Source organism: Empidonax traillii, unplaced genomic scaffold, assembly GCF_003031625.1.
Source record: "Empidonax traillii isolate 1590-97213 ecotype Southwest subspecies unplaced genomic scaffold, ASM303162v1 scaffold761:size885847, whole genome shotgun sequence".
NCBI lineage: Eukaryota > Metazoa > Chordata > Aves > Passeriformes > Tyrannidae > Empidonax > Empidonax traillii.
In genome coordinates this window covers 129,941-151,363 of record NW_020955954.1, presented here as the reverse complement: position 1 = coordinate 151,363, position 21,423 = coordinate 129,941, and the positions used below count along the sequence as shown (strand labels likewise).

At 49.5% G+C, this 21,423-nt stretch overlaps 3 protein-coding genes across 6 annotated transcripts; 2 read left to right on the top strand and 1 right to left on the bottom strand.

The window, feature by feature from the left end:
- Nucleotides 1-1,884: 1,884 nt before the first annotated feature.
- Nucleotides 1,885-3,907, bottom strand: LOC114066403 (mast cell protease 1A-like). 2 transcript variants are annotated; one of them, XM_027901054.1, is made up of 5 exons: nucleotides 3,795-3,907; nucleotides 3,557-3,701; nucleotides 3,234-3,369; nucleotides 2,694-2,945; nucleotides 1,885-2,373 (listed from the first exon to the last, which is right to left on the bottom strand). In XM_027901054.1, exons 1-5 carry the CDS (start codon nucleotides 3,856-3,858, stop codon nucleotides 2,239-2,241), a joined length of 732 nt encoding a protein of 243 aa, XP_027756855.1. In that variant the 5' UTR covers nucleotides 3,859-3,907; the 3' UTR covers nucleotides 1,885-2,238. The 2 variants fall into 2 exon arrangements, with proteins under 2 accessions (XP_027756855.1, XP_027756854.1); XM_027901053.1 differs by having other exon boundaries at nucleotides 3,557-3,716; nucleotides 3,795-3,895.
- Nucleotides 3,908-5,154: 1,247 nt separating this feature from the next.
- S1PR4 (sphingosine-1-phosphate receptor 4) lies at nucleotides 5,155-10,653 on the top strand. Its single transcript, XM_027901059.1, has 4 exons — nucleotides 5,155-5,285; nucleotides 5,899-5,900; nucleotides 7,110-7,239; nucleotides 8,145-10,653. Exon 4 carries the CDS (start codon nucleotides 8,338-8,340, stop codon nucleotides 9,562-9,564), a length of 1,227 nt encoding a protein of 408 aa, XP_027756860.1. The 5' UTR covers nucleotides 5,155-5,285; nucleotides 5,899-5,900; nucleotides 7,110-7,239; nucleotides 8,145-8,337; the 3' UTR covers nucleotides 9,565-10,653.
- A 456-nt stretch (nucleotides 10,654-11,109) lies between these two features.
- Nucleotides 11,110-21,000, top strand: NCLN (nicalin). 3 transcript variants are annotated; one of them, XM_027901039.1, is made up of 15 exons: nucleotides 11,110-11,342; nucleotides 13,716-13,906; nucleotides 14,114-14,258; nucleotides 14,860-14,954; nucleotides 15,167-15,247; nucleotides 15,448-15,551; nucleotides 15,973-16,061; nucleotides 16,244-16,383; nucleotides 16,777-16,955; nucleotides 17,176-17,263; nucleotides 17,371-17,409; nucleotides 17,526-17,689; nucleotides 18,301-18,354; nucleotides 18,446-18,524; nucleotides 19,811-21,000. In XM_027901039.1, the coding sequence occupies exons 1-15, from the start codon at nucleotides 11,162-11,164 to the stop codon at nucleotides 19,868-19,870; spliced, it is 1,689 nt and encodes a 562-aa protein (XP_027756840.1). In that variant the 5' UTR covers nucleotides 11,110-11,161; the 3' UTR covers nucleotides 19,871-21,000. The 3 variants fall into 3 exon arrangements, with proteins under 3 accessions (XP_027756840.1, XP_027756841.1, XP_027756842.1); XM_027901040.1 differs by having other exon boundaries at nucleotides 11,112-11,342; nucleotides 17,529-17,689; XM_027901041.1 differs by having other exon boundaries at nucleotides 11,125-11,342; nucleotides 13,716-13,900.
- Nucleotides 21,001-21,423: the final 423 nt, after the last annotated feature.

Genomic DNA, 21,423 nt, shown 5'->3' with positions numbered 1-21,423 from the left:
AATTTTCATCATGAGCCCTACAAGATCAAGATTTCTTTTACCTGATGCACCAGTTCCAAAGACCATGAAGTGGCAGTTGAGGACCTTCCTGCTCTCTCTCAGTTGGTGTAGTCTTGTCTAATGGAGCAAAATTGCTGTGAATGTGTTTATAACACTGCACTGATATTAGGAAGAAATTCTTGATTGTGAGGGCGGTGAGGCCCTGGCCCAGGTTGCCCTGAGAAGCTGTGGCTGCCCCATCCCTGGAAGTGTTCCAGACCAGGTTGGATGGGGCGTAGAGCAACCTGGTCTAGTGGAAGATGTCTCTGTCCATGACAGGGGCATGGAATGATATGACCCCTAAGGGCCCTTCCAACTCAAACCATTCTGTGATTCTATGATAAGGGCAAAGTTTGAACATTCACAGTTCAGCTGTGACGAAATGGGGCTGACACTTCCTTGCTGCTCTTGCTAACTGACAGTAAATTTGCTTTCCTCTCTGCCTCCAGTTCCACAGCGTAAACCCCAATTTTAAGCTTAAAGGTTCCTATTCTCGTGCAAAGATTGCAAGGGCTGGAGCTTCGAGGAAAACCCTGACGTGACAAAGATTCATACTGCAGAGATAAGCAGCTGTAGCCTGTTCACTTGCAGATTTCCTAGCTGATAGCAGCTGTGAGCAAAAGCCCAAACATGGAACTTTCTCAGTTTCCCCGGGGCAGCCTGGTTGGAGAAGGCAAAGGTGACATAGTTTCCCTTCATCCTAGGCAGAAACATGGAGGACATATGAGCAGACATCAGGGCAGACTGTAGGCCATTTCCTCCCTCTGATGGAACTGACTAGTGGGAGACTTCGAAAAACCATGAGAGCAGGGCAAGCACCCTCTTCCTTTGGATTGCACACGCTTTCTACATGTTTAAAATTCCCCACTGGTTTTCCCCACCACAAACCAGCTTAGTCTCCTCTTGAATTTGCACAAACGTCTGTCATTCTGTGCCAGAATGCTCAGCAGCTCAGTTATTTACCAATGCATCGTCTCTGTCCCTCATCATCTCCTCCAGGAAGCTCTAGCCCTCTCTGTATACAAGAGATGCTACCAGAAACTTACTAGAGCAAAGGAGATGATTGCTCAGAGGGCAGGTTGTTTTTCTTCTGGTGCAGACCATGGAAAGAGGTACAGACTCCAGTGCAGGAGTTGTCTGAAAACAATACTCCAGCATCCTTTGTGGGGGAAGCTTGTCTCTGATCATCATCCGGCTGAGGGAGAGCTGTAAGCCTTTGGGTTTGGGCCACCACTGGAACAAACTGTGCCAAGAGGGACAGAAACATGCCAGCCAACTTCACAGCAGACAGCCCTCAGACAGGACTCCCCCCTTGCCTCCTCTCTGGGATCCTAAAACTCTGCCCCTGGCATCTCAACAGGTACCTTTCCCTATGCCAAGGCCACCATCCACAAAAAGTCCAGTGAAGCATCCTAAAGCCTGCTGTTTTGGCTGTTCTCTGTCCTAGGGTACAACATCTCCCAACTATAAGGCCCCTGCAGAGGGGATAGCCTTTACTCTGCAGACAATGACAGCTTTTGAGTCCTGGTACCTGCTGATGCATCACGTCCTGTCAGCTGTCAGCTGCTTCCAGGAAGGTGATAATGATGCTGAAGTCAGTAAATTGAGTGTTCGCCCATCACTTTTCCCACCCTACTTCTAACTGGGTTTTTTTGATCCTTGCAAAACTCTCATCATCCCCATGACCCCAGGAAGGGCAATCACAGCTCTTGTTTCTGAGCTTGCCAGAGATTCAGGATGCAGAGCCATGACTGCTGCTGCCCCAAAAGTCTGGCCTCTCGCTTGCAGTTGCCAGACCCTCCCTCCTTCTCTCTATGGCAAGGCCACAAGAAAGACAACACACACTGGGAAATGCAGCTCTGAGTTTACTGTGGATGTTTTAAGTGCAGCGAGGTTCAAGAAGGGACAGTGTTGTCTCTGAAGGAAATGGGGTCTGTTGTGGCACAGCCTCTTTCTGTCCCATTAGGGACTATCCCTGCCTCTGTCAGGGTGTTTAACATGGCCCTGAAGTGGCTGCCTGAGATAGGCAGGGAATGGGACAGCCAGCAGCCTCAGAACAGAATGAAGGGGACCCTCGTGTGCACCAAGTCACTTGGGTTCCCAAGGAGAGGAGGGAGTTGAGCCTTCAGCAGGGACAGGAAGGAAGCCATTGCAATCTCTAGGGCCACATCAGAGATGGAGCAAGTGCCGTGGCTGCTGCTACTTCTTCATGACTTTTTTGATCCAGGGCAGGTAGTTGGAGATGCGGGTGTAGACCCCAGGTGGGGCCTCGTACCCAAAGGAAACAATGCCTTGTGCCACTTTATTGCATACCAGGGGCCCACCAGAATCTCCCTGTGGACAGATGAGACTGATTTTAGAGGCCTCTTCCCTGTGGGAATAGATTTTCCCCTGGTCCCTCCCTGCCTAGGGGGGCTGTGGCTCTGCTGCTGCCCCACATGCCCACCCAGCTGGAGGAGCTGCCCCAAGCTGGTGAGTTGGACCTCTGCCTCTGGTACTGTGCAGGGACTGTGATGTCAAGGTGTTCAGAGAGCTGGTCCATATGGGAGCTACAGATAAAATACTTGTTGCCTGCCCTGGGAACCAGCTCCATCTGTGGCAGCAGCAGCATCTGCTCTCAGAGAGCCAAATCCCAGCCTGCTGGCAGCCCTTACCTGGCTGGAATCCTTCAGCTCATGGAAGCTGCCGGCGCAGACCATGCCAGTGTCAAGATGCGGATAGAAGAGGATGCATTTCCTGCGGCTGTAGATGGAGACTTTGGTTTCAAAGAGCTTGTTGGTCGCCTGGTCATTGTCAATCAGACCCCAGCCGGCGATGCTGCACTTAGTGCCTGTGGGGAGGTCACTGCTGGTCTTAGGCAGTGGAATGGTCTTGACATAGTCATTGAGAGTGGCCTTTGATGTCAGCTGGGAAAAAGCAGGGTTTTGGAGAAGGTTATGAGTAGAAGAGCTGAAAGATGCTTTCTGCACAGAGGAAGGAGAGGTCTAGCAGGACATGTGCCGCTGTAAGCTCTGATGAGCTCCTGTGAACATGGCACATGTCTCCAAGCCCTGCCTGTGGTTCCCTCCCAGATCCCTCCCAGTCTTGCCTGCCTCCAGGAGTTTGAGCAGAAACAGCTTTGCCGAGGTGGACCTTGCCAGACCCACAGCCCCATCCCACCTTCTGCCCCACTGCCCACTGCAGAACTGCCTTGCCTTGAGCAGCATGATGTCATTAGACACGGTGTCAGGGTCGTATTCAGGATGCATGTGGTATCTGAGAACTCCCCGGACCTGCTGGGTTGTTTCTGGTTTGTGGATGTCGTGAGCTCCCAGAATGACTGTGATATTCCTAGCCACAGTAGAGTGTAGAGGGGGGAATAAGGTTGGGTGTCACCCAGCTCCCTCCCCTTTGGCAGCAGGTGGAGAGAGCTGCACCGAACAGGAGGAAGAGGAACCTACTCCAAAAATGCTCCAGTGAAGGGCATCATAGGTTAGGTGAGAAAGAAGGGGATAAAGCCCCCGTATGAAGTACTCACCCCATGCAGTGTGCGGCTGTCATCACCCAGTCAGGGGCCACCAGGAAGCCCCCACAGGCAAGCGTCCCTACCTTCAGGTATGCCATGTAAGGATGGGAGTGGGGCTGCGCCTCATGGCCCCCCACAATCTGATCCTGTAGAGCACCTGCAAGACACCCCACTGCAGGATGAGCCAGTGGCTCCTGAGATGAGAGCCCAGACGAGCAGCCTCGCAACAGCTTGCAGAGCCCCAGCTTACTGGCACTGGCCCATGGGCAGGAGAGCAGGAGCAGCAGGGCCAGCAGTGGCTGAGGCTGGCACATCTCTCCCACAGCTGGACACTCCTTCCAAGATGTATGGAAGTCTGAGTTTCCTCATGCCCAGGGGCTGGTTTTATACCCTGGAACCAGCTGTACCCAGCAGCCAGGAAACGATATGCAATGGGCTGATTGTGCTAATCAGAGCAGGGCAGCACCCCTGCAGGTCTGTGGGCATCACTGCTGCCCTGGTCTGCTCAGTGCCCTTGTGGTCTGTGGCTGTGATTGATGAGTGATAGTATAAGACAAAAAGGCCAGGGCAGAGAGAGCCTGGTACACCACTGTCCCAAAGCCTCAGGGATGCTAACCCTGTTCTAGGGTGTTTTTTAGGTGTGATTTAATGTTTCTCCCACAGTTTCTGTTTAATGTTCTTGTCTTGAGGAAATGCAAGATTTTAAAGAAAAGCCACTTAAAAAACAATCAACAAAACTTTGCCATTTAAGGTCATTAATGTGGTCTAGAGGAGATAGAATCCTGAAACTTTTTCTTTCAATATTCTTGTTTACCTTCAAGTCAAAAGATGCGCTTCAAAGACTCTTTTCCTACAGAGACTCACCATCACCAACACCTGCTTTCAAATGAACTGACATCCAGACACAACAACTGTGCTTGGGACATTTCTTTGAGCACTGTTAAGGGCCGAGTCTCCAGTGTTTGGTGTCAGCCCAAGTTAGAGGGGCCTTGCTGACTCTTCTTGGCTCCTCTGGGTCCAGAAGCATCATGCCAGGTTGAGGACTATATTGAGCCTCTTTAAAGAGGACTGCCTGCTGCTACACAGCAGAAGAGACCAAAGTAAGGAAATGCAACCACCCAACTGCCAGGAGTGATCAGTCATTTTTAAACCAGCACAACTCCACCCTTCCTGGAGCAGAAAAACACCTGCAGGCAAGTGGATGCCTTGTCTAATGTTGGGCTGTGCTGTGCTAGGGCCACGCAACGGGGACAGGATGGGTGGGTGGGGAGGTGGGGATGCAGGACATAGGTGAGGATGCCAGCTGTTCATGAGCCAGCCTGGGGGGCTGCCTGACAGGGCCCACCAGGCAGAGCTCTCAGTAAAGTTTTGCCTACTTTTTTCTTTTTAATAATAATATCGGAAAATACAAGTTTTAATCAGGACTGTGCAGCACCACAGCAGGAAAACCTCAACAGAAACCATCGATGTTTTATCTTGCACTTGTAACTTGCTGTCTTTTTCCTTGCAGCTGCTTGTGGCCCCCTACGATCTGGGACCAGACACTACCCTGAGACCAGCAGTCCCAGGGAAGGAGGGACTAGGCAGGCCACTGGCCCAGGGAACTGGGCTTCAGGCTGCTGCTGTCCTGTTCTCTCTGGCATCCCTGACTGCAAACAAATTCCTCCCTCTGGCCCCCAGGTGCTTTTGCTTTCCTGTTGACCTCTGGAGAGTTCCAGGGCTTCTGCTGCTAAGGTGACTTGTATGAGCATCCATCAACACCTGCTCTGGCCATAGATTTTGTAGGGGGTCCACAGTGCTGCAGCTGCCACCCATGCCTCCCCTGGTCCTTCCAAACTCAGGATTCAGCAGCTATCAGGCAGTTGCAAGTAGGTCGTAGCTTTTATCTGGAGGAAAGAGATGAGAAATATTGCGGGATTGGGTGTCCCGACCCTGCCTCACTTCATTGTGAAGAAAGAACACCTGAAATGAAATGGCAGCAAAGGAGAAGTACCAAGATAAAGCTCAGCCTGCGTCTGTGCAGATAGCTGTACAACAGGAACTCTGACTTGTGTTGGTGCCCAGCCGACGGAACTCTCACTCGCCCCCAGCCATGGAGCTGGGGACTACAAACCTCAAGTCTGGTGGCAGCAGCTTTGAGGAGGACATGGTGCTGGATTTGTGCCAGCCAGCTGTGCTCTGCTGAGCAAATTCCATGGAGGGCAGGGGACCCAAGAACCTATCCCCAGGCTCCTCTGGGGATGGGACCCTACTCTGACTTACTGTGAGGTGGGAGCGGTGTCTGAGGTGCATGGTGATCTGCAGTGGGGAGGAGTTCGGAGGCAGAAGTGAATGGGAGGGCTGGAAGGGCTGAGACGTAGCTGGTACACATCTCAGGCAGCTTCCCAGAGCTGGTCCCCCTCTCTGTATGCAACATACCTCACAGATACCCAAGCCCATTCTGCCATGGAATGACCAAACAAACCAGACGCTAGGACAAGCAAGGAACAAGGTTTTGCCTCACTGGAACAGCTCTTGACAAAATAATCAGCACTGTCTTTTAGGCAATACCTGATGTGCTTGCATAGGGGGCATTAGGAAGAGCCTCCAATATTTTGCTGGTCCAGAGGACCTGGCACCCCATGGGTGAGTGTGTCAACCTGTCCCAGCTGCTCATCTGCCTTGAGCCTTCCTGCCATTAAAAGTGTTTGCCTCCCACCAATCCCCTGCTCTCCACAGATCTCCCGTGCAAAGAGCTCATTCCTGTCAGGAATCTCTGTTCTGAGATTCCTCACATGCTGCCAACTCTTTGAGAAGCTACTTAGGTCTCTTGAAAAGGCAAATTTCTCCATTCTCAAATCTTTCAGGAACACTCCACCAGTTCTGTCCTGAGCAGACACATTAGCTGGAGGCTCATCCTGAAGCAAGAGCAAAATGAGGGTGATGTGCAAGGATCCACAATGACCCTTTGGATTCCGGTTCTTCACAGGGAGCAGCAGCCCAGACCATTTGGGAGCGTGATCTTTGTGCTGAACATGCAAACCTGCACTCCTCTGAACTGAGCTGTACTCCTGGCCCAGCCTTCCTGCTGATTTCCGCTCCTTCAATCTTGGGGTCATCTGCTGACTTTATCAGCATGAGTTTCTTTCCACACTGCTGATAAAAGGCCAAAAGAACAGCTGAAAGGGTGAACGTGGAGGATGGAGCCCTCAGCTTTTGATGAGAACTGCTCTTGCTTGCACATGACTTCCTGCAGCAGGAGTCCCCTATGCATTTTCCACTTGTGTGTGCTGCCATCCAGGCTAGAATCTCTCCACTCATCCAGCAGTGCATAGACTCCCTGGAGAACTCCCTGTTTGCCATGCTGATGGAAGAAGTCACACTTCATGAAGGGGACCTCTTCATGAATTTGTGCCAGTCTGGAGTTAGAACACAGGTGAAAGTAGCACATCTTCTGCTATGATCCCGAGTTAAAAGGTCCCCCATCTTTCTTTTATCTATGCCTTTCTGCAGATGATTTGGGTGGGGTCCATCCTCCACACAGAATGTGGTTGATGTTGTAACTTCCCTTTTTCAACTTTGATAGGTAGAAGTCTCACTTATTTTTCACAAGGAGCTCTCCCCCCTACCTGCTCTGTGCTGGGCCTTGGATAAGCAGCCGGAGAGCACTGCTGAACCTCCCTCCGGCAGCAAGAGCCTCACACCAGCCATGACAGGTGAGTCATAAGGCAAACTCCCAGCCGCAATTGGGAACAGTACATTGCAAGACTCTCTTCAGTTGAGTTTTGCAGACATAGGGAATAGGTCTAATGATAGATATTAATATTACAGTCACATTTGGATTCCTTGGTTCCAATCTCAGTGCAGTACCTTGTGCTTTCTGCAATGGGAAGAGGCAGCCCTTTTTTGCCTCTTTCCCTGCCTGTGACCCAGACAATGGGAAGATTCTGGCCCGTCTCTAGAAGGTGCTTGGAGAGTTGAAGGTGGAGGGGACAGTGTCAGGGCACATGCTTAGCTTTGACCAGCTGGTTCCCTTTGAACTAGATGGAGCTAAGCCCCATCTTCAGCCACATGGGTGCCTGGAGTTGCTGCACAAACTGCAGGACATGGACGGACCTGTTCTGAGAGAGTGGCAGGAGCTGGGCCCGTAGAGAAGCCCAGAAGGGTGACAGCATGGAGCTTCCTCCTGAAGAAGGATATATCTGAGCATGGGTGGTGCACAGGGCAGTTGGTGAAGAGGCAGTTGCTCTCTTGCAGGCTTAGGGATGAATTTAGTACCACAGCAAGCAAAGCACTTAGTGTCTCATGCTGTCTGCTTTAATAGCTCTTACTAGCACTTGGTTTAGTTCAGCCCCACAGGTCTCACCCATCGAGGTGGGAGGTGTTACTCCATTTGACCCAGAGTGCTCTGACCCAAAGAGGGGCCTGACACATTATTTCATTCATGTCCCACCATCACAACCACAGCAAAGCTGACAATAGCCAAACCCTTACCAAGAAATAGTGATAACTATTAGGAACAGTATCCTCTCACAACAGGAAACTTTATTAAACAACAGGAAGCCTTTGTTCACGGTGGACTTACAAAACACCTCACCCTCCTCTCCCCTTGCTCTTTCAGTGCTGCAGGGTTGACAGACAGGACTCTCACTCTCATCTCCACGCTGAGCAGGGCTGTTGGGTTTAGAGCCAGTCCTGTGTGGCAGAGTCTCAGAGCTACTTTAGCCCTTGAACAGAGGATCTGCTCTGCCCCAAATCCTACCTGATCCCTTCCTCCACCGTGTATCCCTTGGCTGCTGACCCAGACTCAGAAGATGGATGGTCCAGTGCTAAGCTGGCTGTTGAATCACTCCCTTCTCCTCCCACTGGACTCTGCTCAATATCCTGAGCTCAGACTTGACCTGCTCGACAAGAAAGGTTCCTGCCTGCAGCTGGCTGCCATGAGGAATGTGAACATCATCCTGCAGCACTACAACTTCACAGGCAAGCTAACCAACCGGCAGTCTGGGGACGAGGGCATGGGCTTCATACACACAACCTTCATCATTATCAGCTGCATCATCATCCTGGAGAACCTGCTCGTGCTGCTGGCCATCCTGCGGTGTCTGCGAGCCCGCCGCTGGGTCTATTCCTGCATTGCCAGCATCACTGTGAGTGACCTGCTTGCAGGAATTGCCTACCTCTCTAATCTCTGCCTCTCAGGCAAGAAGACCTTCCAGCTTTCACCTCCGCTCTGGTTCCTGCGGGAAGGCATCCTGTTCATTGCACTGGCTGCCTCCACCTTCAGCCTGCTCGTGACAGCCATTGAGCGTTATAGTGCCATGGTGAGGCCAATTGCTGAGAATGAAGCCAGCAAGACCCTGCGCTTACGCAGCCTGATCATTTCCTGCTGGCTGCTGGCCTTTGTCATAGGACTGCTCCCACTGCTGGGCTGGAACTGCCTGTGCGACTTCAGTGCCTGCTCTGTGCTCCTGCCTCTCTACTCCAAGAACTACATCCTTTTCTCCGTAGTCATGTTCAGCATCATCCTCCTGGGGATTATTGGCCTCTACATCTCCATCTTTCAACTGGTCCAGGCCAGTTCTAAGCAAACCAGTTCTCGGCACAGCCGCAAGCGTTCCCTGCGCTTGCTTAAGACTGTGCTGATGATCCTGGGTGCCTTCATCATCTGCTGGAGTCCCCTCTTTGTCCTGTTGCTGTTTGATGTCTTCTGTGAGACCCAGACCTGCACACACCTCCAGAGCCTGGACTGGACCTTGGCTCTGGCTTTGCTTAACTCAGGCGTCAACCCCATCATCTATTCCCTGAGGAGCGTGGAGGTGCGCCATGCTGTGGGAAGCCTGCTGTGCTGCTGCTGTGTCAGGGCTGGGCTTTGCAAGCCTGGGAACTGCATGGTCATCACAGATATCAACTCTGGCTCATCCACGGAGAGCTCACTGCACTACCGGGAGAGTTTCCGCAGCTCCGTGGCACTGAATGCTAGGCCCAGAGCACCTCTCTCCAGCAACTCCAGCATGATGAGCAATCTCCCTAGCCTCTAAGAAGCCATGGGAAGAGCAAGAGGTGCCAGACAGCTCCCAGGACCTCATTCTGCTGGTCCTGGCCTGGCAGAACTGTAGCCTACGTGCAACTCAGGCTGACCTGGGGCAGCCCCACCCCAGTTGTTAACTGAGACCAGGCTTTCTAGACCCATCAGACTGGGATGTTGCTTCAGTGTGGGTTCAGCACATGGACAGGCATTGCTCCCAGGCTGGGAGAGAAAGATACGGGCACATTTTAGGACCGATGCTCTGCGGAGACAACTGCAGTGCCTAGGTTATAAGTGTGTGTGCTCTGTGTGTGCAGACAGACGCCCTACCTGCCCAAATGAGGGTATTTTGCCCAGGGCACAGTGACATGTAGGGTGGGCATCCCCAACCAGATGGCCCCCCCTATCCCTTCAGGTCGGGCTGGGTTAGCAGTGCTGCCACTTCACATCATGCAGGGTTGGAGGTGATACTTTTGAGTCTCCTCCTGCAGTTTACAGCCTTCTGGAACTGTTGCGATGGGCACAGCTGCTGGGAAAGAATGCAGAACAACTGTATTTGCAAGTGCAACTATGTGCTGTTGTGGGGCAGATCTGAGCCAGGAATCAAGCGCCCACCTGCAGTGCAGCACAAACCAGCCAGAGGACAGCAGAGGGCTGCAGCAACAGCCTAGGCCCTCCTTGGAGTGCTAAGGTTGGGCACTACGCCCGGGCAAACGCTGTGACAATGCTTGCAGTCTGGCAGCAAGAAGTGAGAGCCCTGCCCTGCCTCAGGGCATGGGGCTGCACCTGCAGTGACAGCTTGGGCACTACCACAGTGACTGGAGCCACCCTGGATCTGACAGAGACACAGTAGGGCCTGAAGACACTGCCAGCTTGCGCCTCAGATCCCTGCTCTTCTATTCCCTAATGTAGGGAATAATCAGAGCAGCACTCAAACACATCCTCTCACCCGACAAAAAGGACAAAGCCATGGAAGCACTGTGGGCTCACAAAAAACTTGCTGGCCCAGTCCCTCCACAGGAGCTGAGTTATCAACCCATTTGTTTTGCATTAAATTGAGGTAACCAAAAGTCCCGTGTTAATTTTGCTGTAAATTTTTTACTTCCTGAAGGTCAGGTACCCGGTCTCCGCCCCCTAATCCAGAAGACGAGTAGCACCCGGCAGACGTCCCCTGTAGGCCCGGGACAGCCGGAGCCGCCCTCCCGTTCCCAGGACAGGGGGATCACTCCGCTCACGGGGACAGCGGGAGTCTCCCCTCCCGCCCAGTCCCGTTCTGTCCCGTCCCGTCCCATCCCACTCCACCCCATCCCATCCCACCCCGTCCCACCCCACCCCACTCCGTCCCGTCCCACTCCACCCCACCCCACCTCGTTCCATCCTGTCCCATCCCGTTCCATCCCATCCTGTCCCACCCCGTCCCGTCCAGCGTTTGGGGCCACTCCGGGCCGGGGCGTGGCGCCCCCTGCAGGCCCAGCAGGGCTGGCCGCGACTACATCTCCCAGCAGCCCTTGCCGCGGGACGCGAACTATAGGTTCCGGCAGGTCGCGGGGGTGGGCCGTGCGTGTCGCGCGTGCCGAGCAGGCCGCGGTGCCGGTGCCGGGGCCGCGGCGATGCTGGAGGAGGCGGGCGAGGTGCTGGAGTCGGTGCTCAAGGCCTCGTGCCTCCCGCTCAGCGTCCTACTCTTCGTGCCCGCCGTACTCCTGCTCCTGGGCCCGCCGCCCGCCGCCGAGGCCGCGCACGAGTTCACGGTCTACCGCATGCAGCAATACGAGCTGGGCGGGCAGCCCTACGGTGAGAGAACCGCACGGCCTGACCGGGCTCGGCCTCTTCGGGAGGTCGGACCTCGGGCAGCGGCCTCTTCAGGGATGGTGGGCCCTGGGAGGAACCTCGACTCCCGGGGAGGAGGCTCGGGTAGGCCGCGGAGCCCCAGACCCGTGGAGGGCAGCCCGGCCCAGAAGAGGCCGCAGGGGCTCGCGGGGGCTCTGGGAGGCGGCAGCCGGGCCCGAGGTCAGGCCCAGGAGCGGGGGAGGCCGCAGGAGGGCCCTGTCTGGCTGAGTTCCACTGCCCAGGATCAGCACTGCCACGACGGTGCTGAGAGCTCCACCGCGGTGACCTAGAGGTAGCCAAGGACCCCACGGGCTTGTCTGTGACTGAGCTCTCTGTGTTTCGAGGAGTCCAGCTGCATCTCTCTTGCATTCTGGGACACTTGGTCGTGAGCTCTGTTTTGTTCTCTTGCCTTTGACTCCTCTATTGACAGGTTGATCCTTCTTCAGTCTCTTCTTCATTCTCAGCAGTATCTGTTGCTCCAGTGGCTTCATTTCAGGGCCCATCCTGTTACCGTTCTTCCGTTGTGTTACAATTGACTTCCTCTATTCTGTTACTTCCAGGCTGCTGATTGTGCAACACCTTTCCGAGCCAGAAACACACCCTGTTCTGTGAATCCTTGAAGTGCTGTAACCCTCAGCCTTCGCCCCCCTTTCCCCCCCATCCTCCTTCGTGCACTCACGGACTCAGGATCAAGGGTTGTTTCTGAGTCTTCTGTAGATATTTTATTCCAGGCCAGGACATGTGCTCTGTTCATGAGTTACTCTTCCTAAGTTTCAGACTTATGTTAATGGTCTGGCATTATAGCCTCAGGTTTCCTCTGCTGCTTGGTGGACTGTGTGTTTCCTTTGCTCCTTCCTACCCCCTTTGGGTAGCCGATGTTCCTATACCTTGTGTGTTCTGAGATGTCCTTCAGGATAAAAGCTATTCGTTGTTCCAGCCAAAAAGACCAAATACATGTTGCTGCTCAGTCTCTTCTTGGAGGGGGAAGAGATTTTTTTGTCAGCATCAGTCATAGAGTAATTTAAGAACAAACTTGGACTTCCTCTAATAGTGATAGAGTTCTTTAGTTTGTAAATGAATTATTATTAACCAGCTCTCTGTAGAAAAACTGCAGAAAATCAACTTGCCTTGCTGTGCTGTCAGAAAATACTGTTGTGTCTGCTCTGTTTAGGTGTCAGAAAAGCAGAACTTTGGGTCCACATATTGCTGTGTCTACACATCATTCTTTGGGAAACTGGGGAGGGATTATCCTCCTTTTGAATAATTTTTTTTTTTTTTTACTGGAGCAGGGGTGTTCTTAGTACTTGTTTGTTATACAGCGTCAGAGTTCTGTGAGAAGAATTTACATCATGCCTTGACTCTATTTACAGGTGTATGGCCCTCACTGATACTACGCAGTGGAAGTATAGATTTTTCTTGTTTAGGTGATTCTATGACCTTTGATGAGACTAAACTAAAGTAAAACTAAGTTAGGTTTAGATCTAATGCTTAGGAGCACTCCTCTTTGAATAGAAGCTGAGAGGCCTTCTGGAGCACCTTGTTCCATCCCTGACTGTGTGGGGACCTAGAGGGATGAGGTCCTCTATAGGTGCCAGAGTTATAGAAAAAGAAACTGAATTTGCAGCATTATAAATTGTAAGGTGGATTTGAACCTCTCTGTACAAGATGTCCTTTTGGTCTTCCCTTGGAGAATGCAGGAGCTGCTGGCAAGCCTACATACTGCTGTTCTCCCAAAGAATTGCATTTCCATGTAGGGGATTTGATATGCTGAAGCTGAGAGTAGGAGAGAGTGAACAGTTAGGAGCAGCTGCTAATTTGTCACTTCCCCAGCTACAGACCTGTCCTTGTGGGAGGGCAAGAGCAGCCTTTTGGGTGACACAGGGTAGCCTGGTGTCCTTTCACCAAGTGGCTCTGCACAGCCTCCATCCTCTGCATGCAGGGGTGATCCTACAGCTGGGGGATGTGAGAGGCTCTAGAGAGGCCAGGCTCTCTCCAGAGGTGTTGCTGCCAGCAGGTATCAGGTGCAAGTGAGCAAACAACCTGTGTGGTTGTGTTGTGGAGGTAGACTGGAATGTGGGAAAGGCTGTATAGTGCTGGAATAAGGAGAGTCTGGCAGAACATGGCCACAGAGGTGTTGCTCTGATGGATGCAAGAAAAACCCCACATCTCTGCTCCTTCTTGGATGAGAGGGAAGAGGCGGACTTAGCTTTCTGCAGGTCCTGGCTGCTCTGAAGTTCATCAAACTGTCACAAAAACTGTTCTGAGAAGGAGCTAGGCTCAAGCAAAGGGGATGTGTTGAAATGACTGACAAGATCTGTTGCTGTTCTCTGCTGCCAGGCACCAGGAGCGCAGTGCTGAACACAGAAGCGCGCACGGTAGAGGCGGATGTCCTGAGCCGCCGCTGCGTCATGATGCGGCTGGTGGATTTCTCCTATGAGCAGTATCAGAAGGCTCTCCGCCAGTCAGCTGGAGCTGTGGTCATCATCTTGCCGCAATCTATCTCTTCAGTCCCCCAGGATGTTGTAAGGGTAAAAAAAAAAAGAAAAGTTTTCTTTCTCTTCCGATGGGAGATTTGAGAGAGGCTTGGGTTGCTGCGGGACCGGAAGCTCCTGATGTAATGCACATCAAGTAGTATTCTAATATGAAAACTTACCTCTCTGCTTTGGTTGTTAATATTTTCCTGCCCTCTTTCATGTTTAGCAGATGCTAAGTTTGTGTCTCACTTAAATCCTCAGCAATTCATGGAGATAGAGCCAGAAATGCTTGCTATGGAAACCATTGTGCCAGTCTACTTTGCAGTGGAAGATGAAGAGCTGCTGTCTATCTATGAACAAACACGCGCTGCTTCGGCATCACAGGGTTCTTCCTCAGCTGCAGAAGGTGAGTTTTAACAAGTGGGGAAAAGGTTTGAGGAAGACTGGCCTGGGAGCAGTCTGCCGTGTCCTATGCACCATGAACCACTGTTCTGTCACATTTGTGTTTATTCTGACTTTGTCAAAGTGTTTTGAGAGTCAGTGGAAGAAAAACCCAGTATGAGAGAGTATTACTTGACTATATTTGGAAATACAATTGCATGAAGTTCTCAGCTTCACACTGTTGCAAATAAGATATAAATCAAAACTAGGTTAAAAACAACATTGAAGATGTTAAGTGACGATGGTGTGCTGGTAGAAGCTGAAGCTTTTTGTCTGACCACAACTCCTTTTGGTGCTTCCTTGTATCCCCTTGTAAACAGCTTGATTGTCTTATTGACCTGCTGTTTATGATTAACTTTAGGACTGCTGGAGAAAAGTTTTTGGTTTAGGACAGAATGAAGACGCATGGTCACCAAGAAACTGTGTCATTGCATAAACACAAGTGACAAGTGAGAGGGCTTAAATGGTTTAAAGCTGGTCTCTCCTAAGCGCAGTTAGCAAGGAGAATAAAGGGTTGAAACTTTCCCAGGTGTACATTGTGGTTTTGGGGTTTTTTTGTGTTCTAGTTCTGCTGCACACAGCAACTGCCAATGGCTTCCAGATGGTGACCAGTGGGGCCCAAAGCAAAGCTATCAATGACTGGCTTATACCCAGTGTGGAGGTGAGTTGTATATGGATTCAAACTGGCAATGCTGATGGGATGAATTATTTTATTGGGACTTCATCAGACATTTGGACTGATAGGGCAAGTCAAGGGAGTCTCAGCCTTGTAAGTATCTGGAGTCCTCAAAACTGAGGCCAGGGCAGGCATGTAGTCTTTGTACAGGCATACAAGAGATGATGTGGAGTGACACTGCTCTCTTTCCTCTGCAGGGAAGGCTAACAGGGCTGGGTGGAGAAGACCTGCCCACAGTTGTGATAGTTGCCCACTATGATTCTTTTGGAGTGGCTCCAGTGAGTATTCTTTCTTCCTGCAGCTCTCTGTTCCTGTGTTTTTTCTCCATAATGCCTCTGCCCATATGTCTTTTCTTGGCCTTAAGGATGTGGGGCAGTTTACAGGTGGAGCATAGTGATGTGCTATCTTGAAGCTCTTCTGGTATGTGAGAATGCAGTGTAGGCTTGTCACCTTGTCTTTGCCCCACTTTATCCTGCAGTGGCTGTCACATGGTGCTGACTCTAATGGCAGTGGTACCTCAGTGCTTCTGGAACTGGCCAGGCTGTTTTCCCGGCTCTACACCTACAGACGTACCCATGCTGGGTAAGAAACTGCCCTGTTTATGCTTAAATGTGTGTAGCTGAGAACAGATGGGCTTTTGCTCCAGACCTGCATGGTGTTACAAACAGTCCTTCAATTTGCCTTGTTTTGTTTCCATTTGAGTACGGCTGCTGTTAATGGCCAAACTCCTTCCTCTGTTCTCTGCTGTAGCTCTGCTCAAGCTTGGGGACAAGTGGAGGGAATGATGTGGGAAGTAGATTCCATCCTCAAGGAATGGGAACTCCCTCTTTTATTCTGTCTTGCTATAACCTGAGTATGTGGCATATAGGACGTGTTTGTTAAGAGACAGTTTGCCTTGAATGTCAGGTGCTGGTAGTTGTGATTTTACCACACCTTCAAGACTGAGTAAAGGAGTTCTTGGAGTGCAGCATGCTAACGCTTTTCTGACTTCTTTGATGGGCAGGTATAACTTGCTGTTCTTTGCATCTGGAGGTGGCAAGTTTAATTATCAAGGAACTAAGCGGTGGCTGGAAGACAATTTGGACCACACTGGTGAGTAAGGGGGCTGACATTCCAGCATGTTCTGTGGCAAGGTCTGTGTCAATACGGTTGTGTTAAATGTCTGTTATTAATTGTCAGTCCTCCTGTGAGAATCTCCATGTGAGCCTTGCTTTTTTGGGATGGAAGTCCCAGCACAAGACATAGCAATAAAGGTTTGGATTTTTCTGTTCCAGATTCCAGCCTGCTGCAGGACAACGTAGCATTTGTTCTCTGCCTTGATACTCTGGGCAGAGGCAATAGTCTTCATCTTCATGTCTCAAAGCCTCCCAAGGAGGGGACCTTGCAGCATGCATTTCTGAGAGAACTGGAGATGGTAATGAAAAACATTGGGAAAACATGGGAATTGGGGACTTAGTGTGGGGAACTGCAGCTCTCCAAGAGAGGAAGGACGATGTAAAGAAATGGTGTGCCATTGCAATATTTTGTGTATTGTTCATGGTCACTTGATTTGAAGTCCTAAATGAAGCAGAGTAGATCTGCTGCATTTTCCGCTGCATTTCCTTATGGCTTCCTTATTTTACCCTGTAGTGACATTAAAACAGCTTTTTTTTGACAAGCTTTGTAATAGCAATAACTGCACCTTATAGGTGGGGGTGTATTTACCTTCTGAAATGCAAAAAAAGTGGGTCTAGGCAGACAGGGCAGTGTGTGATGGATAATGCAGTGGGCAGCATGACACCCCTGTATGGCTTGTCCTTTCCCTCAGGTTGTTGCCAGCCAGTTCCCAGAGGTGAAGTTTTCCATGGTGCACAAGAAGATTAACTTGGCTGAGGACATGCTGGCATGGGAGCACGAGCGGTTTGCGATCCGACGCTTGCCAGCATTCACCATCTCCCACCTGGAGAGCCACCGTGACAGCCTCCGCAACAGCATCATGGACAGGAGGTGAGAGGCCTTAGGGAAGGAAGGCTGTAGTTTAAATCCAGCCCGTAAACACAGATTGGCTTCACGAGTGCTTGTGGTGTTCTGATGGTCGAGGGCAGGTGACAAAAATACTGGAAGTTGGGCTCGGGATTCAGGCTTGTGCATGATGCAGTGAGAAACGGTTGTTTCTATAGGAAGCTGATGCCATTGGCAAGTCCATAATCCCCTCTTTTTTCTCTAGGGCACGGATAGACACTAAAGCACTGATCAGGAATACTAGGATCATTGCTGAAGCTTTGACAAGGGTAATCTACAATTTAACAGACAAGGTAAGAGCTGCCCACCGTGCAGTGCTGACCAGACTTGTCCTGCCCAACCAGGCTTGCTCTCTCCAGTAGCTTTGATTGCTTGTTTGTTGGTTTTTTTTCCATTGCAGGGAGCACCTGCAGATATGCAAATCTTCACAGATCAGATGGTGAGCACAGTGTGGTTTTGTAACCTGTGGGAAGAAAGAATCTAGAGTCTGGGAGAGAGGTCTGGTCTCAGCATGTGTGTGGTTGATGCTCTTTGTTTGGTGGTATTTTTCTGTAGCAGATCCAGCAGGAGCAACTGGAGTCAGTGATGGACTGGCTGAGCAGTCAACCCAGGGCTGCCCAGCTGATAGATAAAGACAGCACCTTCCTCAACACCTTAGAATATTATATGGGACGCTACCTGAAGGATGTCAAGCAGCATCATGTAAAGGCAGACAAACGGTAAGAAAGGAAATGGAAGAGCCAGCCAGGGCATGCAAACTGGATTCCCCCTCTGAAGCATTTGGAGCTGCAGCTTTTCTGGTTTCTTGGCATGCAGCTGGAAGGGATTGCTCTTTTCTGCTCTTCTGTCAGTTTTGGTTCATGCTCTCTGCTCTCCTAGAGAAAGCTGTTTACCCTTGCTCACAGCACAGTAACAAGACCCAGCAGCTCCCTCTGTCTGAAGAACTTGTTTTTTCACTGTTTTGGTTCCACCTTTCCCACTCTGAGCACAGGAAAGGACTGAGGGCCCCTAGACAGCTTTCATTAACTGCAAAAAGGCAGCTTCCATCCTGTCTTACCTTCTTGGGCTGAAGCAGTTTAGTGAACACAGGGAGGAATCTTTCACATAACTCTTCAGAGACAGCTGAATAGCATGTGTTCTGAATTGTGTCCTTAGGCTTCTGATTTGGGGAAAAAAAGACCTGATGACTAAAAGCAGCTCAAAATTAGTATGCGAGGTGGTCATGCTTCCCTGTCTCTGGTTGGGTGGACTCCTTGAGGACAGGTCTGGGCTGTCCTCATTGCAGTGTCAAGAAGTGTAATAGAATCTGAAAATTTTCTTCTTTGCACAGGGATCCTGAGTTTGTTTTCTATGACCAGCTGAAACAGGTGATGAATGCATACAGGTATGGAATTCCCTTGGACATGTTGGGGCTGTTGTCTCAATCTGTGGCAACAACTGCTGTAGCAATTTCATGTGTACTTTCTTTATGACAGGGTCAAGCCAGCGATCTTTGACCTGCTTCTAGCTGTCTGTATTGCAGCCTACCTGGGCGTTGCCTATGTTGCAGTGCAGGTAAGAGAAGAGAAGCAGGAAACAGATGTATTATTTTCCTTATAAATCATGGTAGCTACAGTAACTGATGTTCACACAGTCCCAGCACTAAAGCTGGAACAATAATGCCATCCCACTCTGAAAGCAGTTATCCAGAACGACTGGCTGTTTTGGTCCATGTCTTTTGAGTATTTCAGTTGGCTGTGCTGAAGGCAATCTCTTGCCATTCTAGTGCAAAAGTGGTTTTTTAGAGCTGTTTCTTGTAGTCAAGGACATACATAACTCACTTGTTAAGCTATTTTGCCTTCAAACTGAAACTTCTCAAGGCAACTAAAATTTGCTGTAATGTTAAAAGTTTGTTGCTTGTAGTAAGGTAGTATTAGGAAATATCTGAACTCAGGATGCAACTTAGAAATGCATGTTCAAGAGTTTTGGTTTCTTTTTTCAGTGAAACCGTAAATATATCTTGTGCCAATAATCTTGGAAATGTGATACTCCATGCCTTGGCCAGCCTGTTTATATGCATTGTTTCTGTGTAAGTGTTAGCCAAGCCACTGTGAGCGAGGCTTCTGATCCTGCCTGGGCTCGTGAAGAACATCAATGAAACGGAAGCATTTTAAGTCACTCTCAATTTTGATCTCTTCGGGTTATTTGTATTTGTTATTTGTTTGGGGAAACTACAAGCATTTAAAAATACAATGTAACAACATAAACAGAAAGGAGATCATATACTTTGATTTGTCAGCTATCTTCCTTACTTTTGTATTTGAATTTGAGATTATTTGAAGCTTGGATGTTGTTACATCCATCAAATATTTGAAGTAGCTGTTAATGAAGCAAAACACAATTAACCAAAGTAAAAGCAAAAGAGGAATTAAGTTAATTTCCAAGTCACTGGTGAAATGGTGCAAGAGAAGATTCGGTTAAAGGATTGTGAATTACTGTGGATGTCTGTGTTTGCCTGGTTCATTTTTACATTTGTGACACTGCTGGCAGCAGTGTTTCCACAGCGACCAGGATCCTGAAGATGTTGAAATGTGAAACTTTCTCCCCTTCAGAAGGAACAGAATTCTATTAAAAAAAAAAAAATCTTTAACAAGTCATTGCATTTTCACAAAGGGGTGATACAGACCTACACAAGCACTTCTGTAAGCCATCACTTTCTGTACAAGTTGAAGTACATCTTCAGGGTGAAGGATGATTTAAACTAGGTACTGCATTTGCACATTGGTATTGTTTTAAGCCTTCTACTAAGTTTTTTGTTTGTTTAGAACAGCCATGATTACTTCTTTTTGTTCTTTTTCCAGCACTTTGGTCTCCTTTACAAGATGATACAGAGATTATCCCTTAAAACCAAGCAGCAGTGAAGCAACAAGTCATCAACCACCCAGCAGCACTGAGCCATCGGTGAGCCCATCGGAAACCTTCTGCCTTCCATTGAACCTGGCTATTTCTCTTCCTCTTTGCTACTGTACAGAGGGAAGGAAGGCATAAAGAAAATGAAATTTTAACTCTTGTGCACCTTTTAAGTGCTTTTCTTCACCTTCTTCCCCTGACAGCACTGTGTTTATTTTCCTTTGCATTTTGGTGAGAGAGAGAGGCTCAGACTCCACCAATTCTTGCAGTCTTATTCTGGGCAGCTTCTATGAGTGTAAAACAAAGTCCAACACCTTCGTGGCCATGTGTCATACAGCCAACTTAGAAACCGAAACTACAGAGTGACGTGTTATCTCTGCCCAGCAGACAAGGACTTGGAGCAGTTGTTTAAAAGAAAAAAAGTGCACATGCAAATTAAAGGGAATGCAATTAGCATGTTTCCTTATGGTACTTCTTCCTTAAATTCACTGCCTGGCTTTAGTGAGGTGTGCTGAGCAAGCAGGCAAGCACCTTTTTGCATTTTGTTTATACTGCAGTAACTCCTACCCTTTTAGGAGGTGCAACTGTGAGTGATCGTGACTGTTACTGCCAGGACAAGAAAAGATTGCTAAGATGGGTTTCTGGTATTAGGGTTCTTGCCAGGACAGGTTCTCTCCTGTCTCTGTTGGAGGATGCATTTTGCTGTGTATTTGGTTACTCTGGAAGTTTATAGTCATTGGACAGTTCATGGCTGCCACCACTCTGTGTTAAACTCTTGCTTGATCTTTGAGGGGTGTTCTATTATGTCAGCTGCTGCAGGATTGTGTTCTGCGCTGTTCCATGTACTTAAACAAGTGGTTGCATCAATGACAAGAGCAAGAGCAGCCCAGACCTGGAAAACATATCAAGATACTGACTACAATTGCTAGACTAGTTGTAGTTCTAGAAGATAACCTGATGGAGTATTGTTCCTGTCACCCCGTGAGGTCTGAGTCCTTTCTGTAATCTGTCCTATGCATATGACATCTCTTCACAAGCCACAGTGGATACCTTTTTTTTTTATTATTATTATTCTTTAAACTACTACTTGTAATTAAAATAGCATATTTTACAGGGACTGAAAAGCTATTGTGTGTTTGAATGAAGGTGTACCCCTTTTTTTTTTGTATGCAAGGAAAAATCAAGCTGTGCATTCTTGTCTGTACGCAGCTGCTGTGCACGTGCTTGTTAGAAAAGAGGTTGTTGTGACCAGTCACTGGCCTTGTCCTTTGGATGGGCACCAAAGCACTGATTTCCATGCATTTTTGGTTTTCTTCACCATAGACTCCTTCTCGGAGTACCCTTACCCTACAGTGTGCTTTCTGCTACTTGAAATGTGTAGCAACTTGTTTTTTTAAAGGGTCTTGTCTTTTCCAGGATGGATGCTAGTATCAGCAGCTCACCATCATATCACCAGGTGGCATGGTGCCAAGCACTCCTGAAATATCAGCCCTACAAGGGAAACCTGCCTTTTCCTGATCTTTTGAGTGCTTATATGAAATATGTCTCTCTGCGTGCGTGAAGT